At 53.6% G+C, this 12469-nt stretch overlaps 4 protein-coding genes across 4 annotated transcripts; 3 read left to right on the top strand and 1 right to left on the bottom strand.

The window, feature by feature from the left end:
• Positions 1 to 2296: 2296 nt before the first annotated feature.
• On the top strand, positions 2297 to 3635 carry GMORB2_2563 (GPI-anchored cell wall organization protein Ecm33; the record flags this gene model as incomplete). Its single annotated transcript, XM_035464543.1, has 3 exons — positions 2297 to 2357; positions 2428 to 3253; positions 3329 to 3635. 3 exons carry the CDS (start codon positions 2297 to 2299, stop codon positions 3633 to 3635), a joined length of 1194 nt encoding a protein of 397 aa, XP_035319729.1.
• A 530-nt stretch (positions 3636 to 4165) lies between these two features.
• GMORB2_2562 (splicing factor 45) lies at positions 4166 to 5852 on the bottom strand (the record flags this gene model as incomplete). The annotated part of the gene is made up of 4 exons (XM_035464542.1): positions 4166 to 4189; positions 4453 to 4536; positions 4599 to 5149; positions 5246 to 5852. 4 exons carry the CDS (start codon positions 5850 to 5852, stop codon positions 4166 to 4168), a joined length of 1266 nt encoding a protein of 421 aa, XP_035319728.1.
• Positions 5853 to 6581: 729 nt separating this feature from the next.
• GMORB2_2561 (ATP-dependent RNA helicase DDX19/DBP5) lies at positions 6582 to 8368 on the top strand (the record flags this gene model as incomplete). The annotated part of the gene is made up of 4 exons (XM_035464541.1): positions 6582 to 6823; positions 6933 to 7418; positions 7503 to 7740; positions 7856 to 8368. The coding sequence occupies 4 exons, from the start codon at positions 6582 to 6584 to the stop codon at positions 8366 to 8368; spliced, it is 1479 nt and encodes a 492-aa protein (XP_035319727.1).
• Positions 8369 to 9958: 1590 nt separating this feature from the next.
• On the top strand, positions 9959 to 11424 carry GMORB2_2560 (saccharopine dehydrogenase (NAD+, L-lysine forming); the record flags this gene model as incomplete). The annotated part of the gene is made up of 2 exons (XM_035464540.1): positions 9959 to 10735; positions 11026 to 11424. The coding sequence occupies 2 exons, from the start codon at positions 9959 to 9961 to the stop codon at positions 11422 to 11424; spliced, it is 1176 nt and encodes a 391-aa protein (XP_035319726.1).
• Between the last annotated feature and the right edge of the window lie 1045 nt (positions 11425 to 12469).

Genomic DNA, 12469 nt, shown 5'->3' with positions numbered 1-12469 from the left:
CTCAAGTCGGCACCACTACGAGTGGCAACGGAGTGCCTAGCGGCCCTACCTGTACGGTACATTCATTATACTCTACCCGTCCAACCGTCGCTGCAAGCATCACAGCATGCAAGATACACGCTCTGCGCTGTGGAGGTCGCAAGGGTGGGAACTTGCACTGGACTTGAACTGGGAATCAGCTTCATTGCTGGCTCCACACGGTGACGCTCCCCTTCCCACCCCCCCCTACCAGGTATTTACTGCGAGTACGAGTACTACGAGTATCAATACTACTGCTACGTCGTACCGGTACGGGTAGAGAGATAATCATTCGCGACCCCTGGCAGCTTATGAGCGTCGGGCAACTGCAGATTAGTGAGTGTGGCATCAAACAGACGATCGTCCTTTTCTCTCCCCTTTTCTCTCTCATTCTTTTTTTTTTTTTTTTTTTTTTTTTTTACCATCAGCTTTGTGTTCCCAGCCCTCTGGACCTCATCTCTCCTCGTACACGGCTGCTCTCGTGATGCAATGACAGGAATTCAAAGACCAGCCATCTCGACTCCATGTCAGCAGTACTCGTGGCAGAAGACCGTCGTAATAATAGAACTACAACCTATCCATGAATGCATCTCCCGGACAATGCCATGGGAAACCCCCCCCCCCCCCCCCCCCCATCACGGACTCTTCGGTGGCGGTGCCACGGCATGTCTCTCCCGTCGAACATGTATGGATGGTACTTGTACGTATCTCTCTCTCTTCCTCCCATCTAACACTCTCAGGCTGTTGTTATTAATACCACTACTACCATGACGAGTACTACGAGTACGTAGTTACAGTACTCTCCTCTCTCGTAATACAGCGTAAATAACGTTCTCGTACGTGTCGAAGAGGAGGGGGGTGTGTGGCAGTGGGGGGGGAAGGGGAGGGAGGCGTCATTGTATCACTTGGGGGGGGGGGCTCCAACATCGGCGGCACTTGATTCGTATCAGGTCCACAGAGAGAGAGGGTCAAGAGGCACGGACTCGGAAGAAGAGAGAGAGAGAAAAGGGTCAGTTATCACTGTGAAGAGAGATAGAGAGAGAGAGAGAGGGAGAGAGGGAGAGAGGGAGAGAAAAGGTCTGGCCAGAACAGAGCCGAGCTCCCGTTTGCCCCTGGGCCCTGGTTGCCCCTGGTCATCACTCATCACGTCTTATGCTAACCAGGTACTCACGCTAGGCCTCCGGACCCACTTATCTCCCAGCTGCTCTCTCTGGTTGCTCCTCTGATTGCTTTGCCGGCTCATTTACTCTGATTGCCATTCCCTTCCCTCTCGTCTTCCCACCCCCTTCCCGAAACCCATTTCTCCCTCCTCCCTCCCTCCCTCCCACAACACAAACAAAGGACTTCCTCTTTTCTTGTCACTTGTGCTCCTCACACTCTCTCCCTCTTTTTTTTCTCTTTCTTTCTCTTCACGCCGCTCGTTCAAGGCTCTTTTTCCAACACAGAGCACTCATTATTTTTTTTTCGCCCTTCCGTATTACATTTATCTTAATTCCGGTCTTCGCCGCGTCCAATTGCCTTTTCTCTTCTCTCGCCCGAATTCTCGACTAGAACGATTTTCGAAAGAAGAAACAAGGAAACACTACCTGTGAGTATCAGCCCGACGAGGCACTGAACTGCACCGTGCCATGCAAACCTTGCACACGCACAAACAAACACCCACATACACTGCCGTCCATTCAACATGCTCTTGCATACCATGCGTGTGTTTCTCTCTCGTCGATGGACAATGACCATCAAGGGATCCCGAGGAAAGGGGGAGGGGGAGGGAAGAAAGGACGATTCAGGAGATTTTCGGTTGAAGGTTTGCTATCAGAACCGCCAACCGTCAATAACCGTCTTGCCTACCGTCTGCCAACTGCCCAAGAGTTGCGTCAGCGCCGCTGGTCGCTCGGACGGATGGTGCTTCACTTGGGAAGGAGCAGGGTGAATTGGCTGTGTGCCTTCACATCCCATCATTCGAGCCACCGAGTGGTGGCTCGATTGATAGCTGTTAGCTTGATGACGGCTCGACCTCGCTTTCCTACCCCTTACCCGGAGCTGATTTGCCCATCTGCAATGCGCTGCACACTGCCACGCCACTTCATTGGCTTCCGGGCACAGCCGCTGCAACTTCTCCCACACCATGGCAACGATCGTGTTTCCCCACCGTGTTTTGTTTACAGCTAGGACCCTCTACTTCAACCATTCAGTGTCCTACCATGGTGCCGCAAAACTACGCGATCCCTGCATTTTCCACCGTCTTGACGTGTAATACTGACATTTTATCCAGTTCACAATGCACTCCGCCAAGACTTTCGCGGCCGTTGCCGCTTTTGCCGCCACGGCTTTCGCTGCTAGTAAGAAGCCCCAGAACAGTTCTCCGTCATCCATCAACGAGAGCGCTTTGCTGACAATCCTGATGAACAGCTTGCAAGGATGTCACCATCGAGACCACTGGCCAGGCCATCTCCTGCGACACCATCACTGGTGACCTGACTGTCGACGAGGCCCTCGCTGGTGACCTTACCATCACCGGCCCCAAGACCATCAAGGGTGACCTCATTGTCAACAACGCCACCAACCTGCTCTCGCTTACCAGCAGCACCATCTCCTCCATCGAGGGCCGTTTCGTCCTGACCAGCCTGAACTCTCTCAACACCATCAGCATGGACAACCTCCGAACCATCGGCAACCTCGAGATGCAGAAGCTCCCCGCTCTCCGTGACCTCATCTTCGGTACCGAGGGTGTCACCAAGGCCAGCCAGATCGAGGTGTCCGACACCTTCCTCTCGAGCCTCAGCGGCCTGAAGATTTCGTCGGTCGACTCTCTCAACATCAACAACAACGACCGTCTCACCAAGTTCGAGTCTGACCTTGTCAACATCACCGACACCCTCATCATCACCTCCAACGGCCGTGACATGGAGATCTCCATGCAGAAGCTCGAGTCTGCTGCCGAGATCCAGATTGCCAACGTCAAGAGCTTCCAGGCTCCCCTCCTCTCCAACGTCAGCGCCTCGCTCAAGTTCGACAAGTGCGACGAGCTCAAGAGCTTCTCTGCCCCCAACCTGACCTCCGTCAAGGATGCCGTTTCCTTCATCAACAACAAGAAGCTCACCAACATCTCCTTCCCCATCCTCAAGACCATTGGTGGCGACCTTCGCATCGTCAACAACACTCTCCTCAAGACCATTGACGGCTTCCCCAAGTTTGAGTCTTGCGCTTCCATCAACTTCGGCGGTAACTTCAACCAGTGAGTTTCCTCTCCCCTCATGTACCGGCGATTTCAGCATTCGTTCCGGTGTGCTGACCATTCTTCCCTCTGCAGGATCAAGCTGCCCAGCCTCGACAGTGTCGGTGGAACTGCCCAGATCAGCACCACCACCCAGAACTCGACTGTCTGCGACGACATCAACGACGCTGATGACGATGGAAAGATCAAGGGCGGTGCCAAGTGCACGTACGACAACGAGAACGCCAACGAGGGTGGTGACAAGGACGGTGGCGAGACCGGCTCCGGCTCCTCCAGCTCCGACTCCAGCAGCGACGATGACGACAGTGCCGCCGGCATGGTCGCCATCAACTCTGCCCTCATTGGCCTCGGTCTCATCGCCGGTGTCGCTCAGCTGCTGTAAGGTAGTGGTGGATCTGTCTTTGTACTACTAGTGGTATAAAAAAAGGCGATTCGGAAAAAAGGATATCCCCCCCCCTCTTATACGGAATGTGGCGTCGTTTTATATTTTCATCTTTTCAAATGGTCTCTCAAACCCATATGCCTTCCGCTCTTTTCTCCCTTCAAGCCGTGAACAAACCCATGGGTGTCGGCCTACTTTAGGTTACATCAATGAAAGGCCTGCGACCGATGCAATGTTTATTTTTTGATTCGTTGGGCCTGGCTGTATACGGTGGAACTTAATAATGGACTGTACTTTTTTGTTTTTCAGTGTGCTGTTTTGCTTTTGAAATATTATATACCATTGTGATTATGTACAGTGTGTATCATGCCATGTGCCATTACATGTCTCTTGTCTTTCCACTTGAAGTTTTCGCCCTACAGTATTCTTGTCTTTCTTAACGACTCTTCCGTGCCCGCCAATGCAATCTGTACATGACGAAGGTCACGTCGGCACCATCTGTCCATCCGTTCGTCGACGTCTTGTCCTACCTAGGAGTATACACCCTCATCGAACTTTTCCAAGTCGTAAAAGGCAGGCTCAATCGTGTTACCGTTGAATATACGACCACGAAGTTCATTGACGGCCTTTTTTTTTTGGTTGTGTGTGTGTGTGTATGTATGTGTTAGCATGGAATCGTGCACTTGTGTATATTATATATATATATATATAGAGAGAGAGAGAGAGAGAGAGAGAGATAGAGTAGAGAGAGCAATGTAAAGAAGGAGGAAAAGAGAAAGAGGTGTCAAGAGAGAAGGAAAGAGAGAGAGAAACCTACCCGTAGTGCAGAAACTTGATTGGTGAATTTGATAAAAACCTGGCGATTCTCCTGATCGATGTATAATCTCTCGACACGACCGTACTATCACAAGTCAGTACGCAACATGCTTCCATGGATGAAAAAGAGAGAGAGAGGGAGACTACCTTTTCACCACACTCCTCACCAATCTCCTGACCGAGACCGTCCTCTATCTCGGCCTGTAGATCGTCCATGCCCCACAGCATGTTACGCAGGACAATCACCTCGCTCATCCTGCTGCCTCCGTCGTCTGGACGTCGGCCGTGGGCCGCGGTGCCGCCGATGATCTTGCCCTTGCCGGCTGGTTCGGCCCAGCCCCCGCCGTCGGCATCAGCGCGCCTACGCCGCTTGTCCACCTTGACGCGGAGGGGGTTGACGATGCCGGAGGAGTCGGCGCCCAGCCCGGTGCCGGCCGTCCAGCCGTACTTGCTCATCAGGCGGGCTGCGAAACCGGATTGGCCGGGGAGGTTGGAGCGGGCTGCTTCCTCTCCCCCCCCCGATGTGTTGTCTTGATCTGCTTGTTGAGTTGAGGCTTCTTCTGGTTGGGTGTAGCGTATCGGTGCGGCCGAGATTGTTGCCGTGCTGGGGGGAGGGTGTTGAAGTTCAGAAGGAGGAGGAGGCGGAGGGGAGACGGGTGGTGGCGCAAAGTTGTATGATGGTGGAGGGGCGAATTGGTCTAAGATGTATGGTTAGCAAGAACCGCTGCAGGGCATATGATGGATGGATGGATGGATGGATGGAAGGACGGATGAACTGGAGTGTGGAAACGCACTTTTGGGAGCTGGTCTGTTGCCGTCATCAGAGGATAGGTCACTGTCCGGATCGACATCCCGTCTACGGTGCCTGTACAGTAAGGCCCTCCACTCCCTCACCTCCTCCACCTTCTCATCGCTATGGAGGTACTCGTCTATATTCGTCGGACGGGCCGGGTCGTAGATGTCGTCCCAGTCGGTCTCGACGAATGCGGCATCGTCCTGCCTATTCTTCTTCTTGCGCTTACGTCCGCCGCGCTGGCGCTTCTCCCCCGTACCGTAGAGCCATTCGTCCTCTTCCGTCGCGGCCCAGTCGGCTAGAGAGGACTTGCTGGGGGGTGCGGCTCCTGCTACTGCGCTTGGTGGTGGCGGCGGTGCTGCCGTTGTCGCTGGTGGTGCTGGCTTGGGGGTTGGTCTGGGACCGCCGGGGATTGCCTTACTTCCTTGCTTGGGTTGGGGGCGACGTATGGGTTGGAAGCGCAGCGCTGGGTCTACAGGTTTCTTGGCTTGGTCGGAGGAGTAGAGCACCGGGGCGGACGAGATGGTGGCGCTGTCGGACGGGGTTTCGTTGGGATCGGTGAGGTTGTCGTAGAGGGACAGGCCTCGTGGGGGCGGAGGGGGTCCCATGGTGTTTTTTTTTCTTCTTTTCTTTTCTTTTCTTTTCTTTTTTTTTAGGGGGGGGGAGGGGAAGAGAGGAAGAGGTGATGGCGGATGTTGGAGGAGGGTCAGTTTGGGGAGTGTGATGGTAGAGTTGGAGGTCTGTCGTCGCATCAAGGTTGGGGTGACAAAATCAGTGGAGTGGTAGTGCTGTAGGTAGGTATGTACCCGCGCGGCATACCACAATCTGTTGTCTGCGTGTGGTCAAGCATCTGCAGAATTGCCGGTGAAGCTGTGAGATGAGGTGACCCGATGACTGTGATTGCTTACTTTGAAGCCAATTCACTCATCGTCATCGTCAGAAGGAGCATGGCAGACAGGTCCAGAGTATAAAGTCAGAGCAAATAAAGCTGAAGTCGTGGCGCCACAGGCGAAGCAGATACCACATACATGTACATGTACGAGTCGTAATAGCACTCAGTATTCTGTCACCTGTCAGCCACAGCGTACAACGCGCAGCAGCCGGAAAAACAATGGAGCTCACATAAGTTTGGCGCCTGTTTTCCTTGCCTTCTGCCCCTCCATCGCTCCTGCCCCGCGAAAAACATACTATAAATGCGACAGGCTCCCACCTCACTTCTCAGCTAAGCCTTAACAACAACCCACTCATTCCCAGAAGACGTCTTTCTGTTTATCGTCTCTTGTTTCGCCTCACATAGAGGGGAGAATAACGGATTACAGAACGCCGACATCGCCAGAATGGCCGACCTAGCGAGCCGTATCACCAAGCCAGACGGTGAACCTGCCGACACCACCACTGCTGCTGCTCCTGCCGCCGCTCCTGCTCCCGCTGATGACCAGCAGACTGATGGTGCCGTCGAGCAGCTTGGCGGGTCGGGCCTGCAGGAGCCCGACTACGAAGTCGAGGTTTCTCTGAGTGCCCTCCAGGACAATGCCGCTACGCCTTTCTACTCTGCCTCGTCTTGGCAAGACCTCGGTCTGTAAGTAAATATGTAATGTTTTGAAAACATGGCTTCTCAGCTCACTTGACGCGTGAGCGGAGCGAGTGAGTATCGCTGACAGTCCATCACCCCCCCCCTCCATATCTAGCTCCGAGGCCATACTCAAGGGTCTCATGGCCCTCAACTTTCTCAAGCCTTCCAAGGTTCAGGGCAGGTCGCTGCCCCTCATGCTCAGCGACCCCCCAAGGAACATGATGGCCCAGTCCCAGTCGGGAACGGGAAAGACGGCTGCCTTTGTCACCGCCATACTGTCGCGCGTCGACTTCAGCAAGCCTGATCAGCCCCAGGCCCTCGTTCTCGCCCCCAGCCGTGAGCTGGCCCGTCAGATTGAGGGTGTCGTCCGCGCCATCGGACGCTTCATCCCCGAGCTCAAGATCGCTCCTGCCGTCCCCGGTGCCCTGGCTCAGGGTGAGCCCGTCAAGGCCTCCGTCATCGTCGGTACCCCTGGCCGTGTCATGGACATTACCCGTCGTAAGCAGCTCGATGTGTCCCAGCTCAAGGTCCTGGTCCTCGATGAGGCCGACAACATGCTCGACCAGCAGGGTCTGGGCGACCAGTGCATGAGGACCAAGGTGTAAGACTATGACTCCCCTCTATCGAAAACAGTGAGAGCGACAGACAGTAAGCAAAACTGACATTCTTCAATGTAAAAAAAAAGTTTGCTTCCCAAGGATATCCAAGTTCTTCTGTTTTCCGCCACCTTCCCCGACAAGGTTAACAACTACGCCGTCAAGTTTGCGCCCAACGCACACTCACTCAAGCTCCAGCGTAGCGAGCTTACCGTCAAGGGCATCTCCCAGATGTTCATCGACTGCCCCAATGACAACACCAAGTACGACATTCTCTGCCGCCTTTACGGTCTCATGACCATTGGCCAGTCTGTCATTTTCGTCAGGGTATGTGCAAAGCAAAAAGAAAGAAAAAAGAGAGAGAGAGAGAAGAAGAAGAAGAAGGAGAAGAAGAATAAGAAATACCTATCTGGCTCTGTTTGTATACTGACCTGTCGAATAGACGCGAGACAGCGCCACCAAGATCCAGGAGCGCATGATGGCGGATGGCCACAAGGTCTCTGCCCTGCATGCAGCCTTCGATGGAAACCAGCGCGACGAGCTCCTGGCTAAGTTCCGGTCGGGCGAGACCAAGGTTCTCATCACGACCAACGTGCTCGCGCGAGGCATCGATGTCTCGTCAGTGTCCATGGTCATCAACTACGACATCCCCATGAAGGGCCGCAACGATGAGGAGCCCGACATGGAGACATACCTGCACCGCATCGGTCGCACGGGCCGCTTCGGACGCGTCGGCGTCAGCATCAGCTTCGTCTACGACAAGAAGAGCTTCGACGCCCTGAGCAAGATCTCCACCCACTTCGGCATCGACCTGGTCAAGCTCGACACAGACGACTGGGACGAGGCCGAGGAGCGCGTCAAGGAGGTCATCAAGAAGAACAGGGCCCAGGCCGCCTACGCGCCCAACGCCCTGGACGTCAAGCCGGCCGAAGCCGCCGACGCTGCCGCCGCTTAGGGAAGGGGCTCGTCGTCTGGATACCCATGGGCAGGATCGGGAGGCGGCGGTCCCCTGCCATCGGACGTGCTGCCCTTTTCCGCCCCTTGGCATGCCGAAAAGTCCGTGCCCAGGCCTTCTTCCACGACCAACTGGTGGCCTGCCGATGTGATGAACCGAAAATGAATTTGATGATGGAAAGTATTTAGATGGAGAGGGAGGGGAGCAGCAAAAGTAACACGGAGGAGGAGGGGTAAAAAAGGATACTCATGGACGATTTTTGCTTGTTGTTTCACAGACAGAGAGCGAGAGAAAGTAGCATACATGATAGCATACGTATATTAGAAGAGAGGATCGAGATACCAATGAAGGCAATGCGCGAGCTCATCTGTCAGACCAATTCTGTTGTTGTTAGCTATGCTAGATCTAGGTCACGCCCCTCTTTGACACTAGCCATTTTTTCTAATATTTTATTTTATTTTATGACAGGCGACACTCTACTTTTAGTAAAAGTTTGAGTTATACAAATAGAGAGAGAAAGAGGGAGGAAAAGAAGTAGAAAGTAGACGTTAGAAAGACAGAAAAACCACACTGCATATTCCAGTGTGACAGTGCATTGATGGACTTTTTCTCCGGGTCGGAAACGCAAAAGACTCTTGGAGGACTAATATTGCAAATAGTGCCATAAGTGGATAATTGGCCTCTATGGCGCAGTGGTAACGCGTCGCACTTGTAATGCGAAGATCCCCCGTTCGATCCGAGGTGGAGGCAATCAAGTTTTTTTTTTTGGACATTTTTCCTTTTCTCTTTTCTTTTTTTTCCGGACCATGCAGCAAGCTTGTTACAAACTGTTCATCCCCCCCCTCTTCTTCTTCTTTCTTATTTTAGTTTCTATTCTATGTATTTTCCTGACTTGGTCGTGTGAATATTGCCCGTCAATGGCTGTACAGGTACAGATCCTGACCGGAGATTCTGCCTGGATGCATTGTGTGAGACGAGTCAAGAGCTCTCTCTCAAGAGCTCTCTCAACAGCCAACGTAGACACCCTATGGCATGATGTTTTAGGAGAGACGAATGGGAGAGAGGGCCTTGATAAGTCTGGGTCTGCAATTGGTATGGTGATATGGTAATTGAAGCTTTATTACTGGTATTATTACTAGTGCTGGGTAGTCACCGGCATCGGCGCAGGTGAGTCAAGGACCGCAGCAGTCAGTCGCTACAGCTGCACGATGACTGCTGCAGCTGAAGACTTGATATACTCTACACTCTTCCGAAAGTCTGCGACTCTTTTCTCTTCTAAGCTTCAATTGCCATTTCTTCTTCAAAAATTTTTTTTTTTTTTAAAAAAAAAAACAATTCTCCCACGACTTTTGGTAGAATTGTCTTTTCGCAGGTTTCAGCTTGCCAAGCCCCACGTAACCCCGCCGCCACAAGGGACCAAGAACCCCCCCCCCTCTCCACGTACAGTCTTTCTTTTTGCGACAAAAAAAAGTCTTAAACTATTCTTCCCCTTAAGATCAAAACGCCATACCATCTCCCCCTCCTCCCCCCTCTCTTCCCCTACGGACAAAAAGAAAGCCCTCCCCCCCCTTCCCCCCCAAAAAAAAAAAGATGTCGTCGTACCCTCCCATCCTCCTCCGGGCGGAGCAGAAGCCCCTGGAGCACCGATCGTTCTCTCCGGCCGTCATCGGCGCCCTGGTCAAGGCCGGCTGCTCGGTGTCGGTTGAGCGTTCGCCGACGGACCCCGAGTTCAAGCGCATCTTCGAGGACGCCGAGTACGAGTCCGTCGGGGCCGAGCTGGTGCCGAGGGGTTCGTGGCCGACCGCCGCACCGGGGACCATCATCCTAGGCCTCAAGGAGATACCGGAGGAGGACTTCCCGCTGACCAACGACCACATCACCTTCGCGCACTGCTACAAGGGTCAGGGCGGGGCCGACAGGGTCCTCGGCCGGTTCCCCCGCGGCGGCTCGACGCTGTACGACCTCGAGTTCCTGGTCGACGAGGCCGGCCGCCGGGTCAGCGCCTTCGGCTACCACGCCGGCTTCACGGGCGCGGCGCTCGGCGTCAAGGCCTGGGCCTGGCAGCTCGCCCACCCGGCCGGCGAGAGGCTGCCGTCGGTCGCCTCCTTCACCGACGGCCGCGGGTACTACCTCAACGAGGAGGAGCTGGTGACACAGATCCGCGACGACGTCGCCGCCGGCGAGAAGCTGGCCGGCCGCCGGCCCACGGCCATGGTGCTGGGCGCGCTCGGGAGGTGCGGACGCGGCGCCTGCGACCTCTTCTCCCGCGTGGGCATCGACACCATTACCAAGTGGGACATTGCCGAGACGAAGAACAGGCAGGGGCCGTACGAGGAGATTGTTCAGCATGACATTTTCCTGAATGCTGTAGGTTTCCTCCTTCTCCTTTTACTTCTCCTCTCTACATTTCTATTCTTATTCTATCTTGCTTTACATTCAATTTTATATCTTACTCTGTTCCCTTACTCTCTTCCTTGTTTTCTTTATCTCCCCTTCTTCTTGATTCTTGATTATACCAAGAAAGAGGAAGAGGAAGAAGATGAAAAGAAAAAAGAAAAAAGAAGGAGAGAAAGAGAGGTAGAGAGAGAGGGAGAGAGAGAGAGAGAGAGAGAGAGGGAGAGAGAAGAGGGAAAACAGACTGACAAATCATTATACAGATCTACCTCTCCGACCCCATCCCTCCCTTTATCAACAACGACCTCCTCTCCCAGCCCGGACGCAAGCTGGCGGTGGTGACGGACGTGTCGTGCGACACGACCAACCCGCACAACCCGATCCCCATCTACTCCGTCAACACTACCTTTGAGGACCCCACGGTGGCCGTCGAGGTCAAGGACGACCAGAACAAGGACGCCACCCCCCTCACCGTCATCAGCATCGACCACCTCCCGTCCATGCTACCCCGCGAGGCGTCCGAGTCCTTCTCCGACGGTCTCAAGGAGTCGCTCCTCCAGCTCAACGAGCGCAAGACGGCCAGGGTGTGGGCCGATGCCGAGAAGCTGTTTAAGGAAAAGGTTGCTCTCCTGCCCGAGTCGTTGAGGACTAAGGAGGTTTAGGTTTAAGGGGATAAAAAAAAATAAAAAACCACGACAATGTCAAGAGAAGGGAAACAAGAACACAAGCACGTCAGAGGAACAAGAAAACAGAAACAAAAACAACGACGACGACGACGACGACGACGACGACGACAACAACAACAACAACAACGTGTAACTGCGACGTATGGTAACCCGCTCTCTCCCCCTCATAAGAAAAAAAATGGTACAAGTGTGTTTGAAATTAGGTTTATTCGTTACAAGGTGGGAGATGTCATGTGCAGCATTGTTCCCATGTGTTGACCATGTGAATTGCCCGACGATGTAAGGGACCCTATGCACTCGTATACGTGATAGCCTTATTATCCATCATGTACGTCGTACGGATGATGTTTCATTTGCCAGGCGATGACGAAGAGTCTCCGTCCCAGGCCATCTCGTGTGCGTGCGTGTGCTTGTGTGCGTGTGCGAGCGTGTCTGTGTGCGTGTGCGTGCGCGTGCGCGCGTGCGTGTGTGTTGTACAGAATCTGTCGAGCACAGTGGTAGTAATTAATGTAGGTGCGAAAGGTGGTGATGGTGATACCCTCTTATTCTCATCTTCATCCCGACTTGTGACCAACCACCTGGATTGGTCTGATAGGGCAGCGATTGAATGACGGGATCTACTCTAACGATACCGGAGAAAGGAAAAAAAACCGCAGAATACAAAATACAAGAGGAAAAAAAGTAAAGAAGAAGAAGAAGGATAGGAAGAGAAGAGAAAGAGACCCCGGCACCCCCCCCCCACTGACCAAGTACCAGATACAGGCCAACCGGCTACTAGAGGTGAGCCACGTCGCGCAGAAAATGGGACGAGATGAGGGGATGTGGGCATACGTGCTACGCTCCGCTCTTTCTGATCAGCCCGGGTACGCCAAGTCTCTCGTGTGTGTATGTACTCCGTACGTATATGCATGTATGTCTGGAACAAACGTTGGGAGCTGTACTATGTGTCTGTCTCCTCAAGAGATGGAGAGAGATAGAGGCAGAGAGGGAGAGATGGAGAGGGAGAGAGAGAGGGAGGGGG

Source organism: Geosmithia morbida, assembly GCF_012550715.1.
Source record: "Geosmithia morbida isolate 1262 chromosome Unknown scaffold_13, whole genome shotgun sequence".
Classification (NCBI taxonomy): Eukaryota; Fungi; Ascomycota; class Sordariomycetes; order Hypocreales; family Bionectriaceae; genus Geosmithia; species Geosmithia morbida.
Note: the sequence above shows the minus strand (reverse complement) of the source record. Positions and strands in the feature narration are given on the sequence as shown.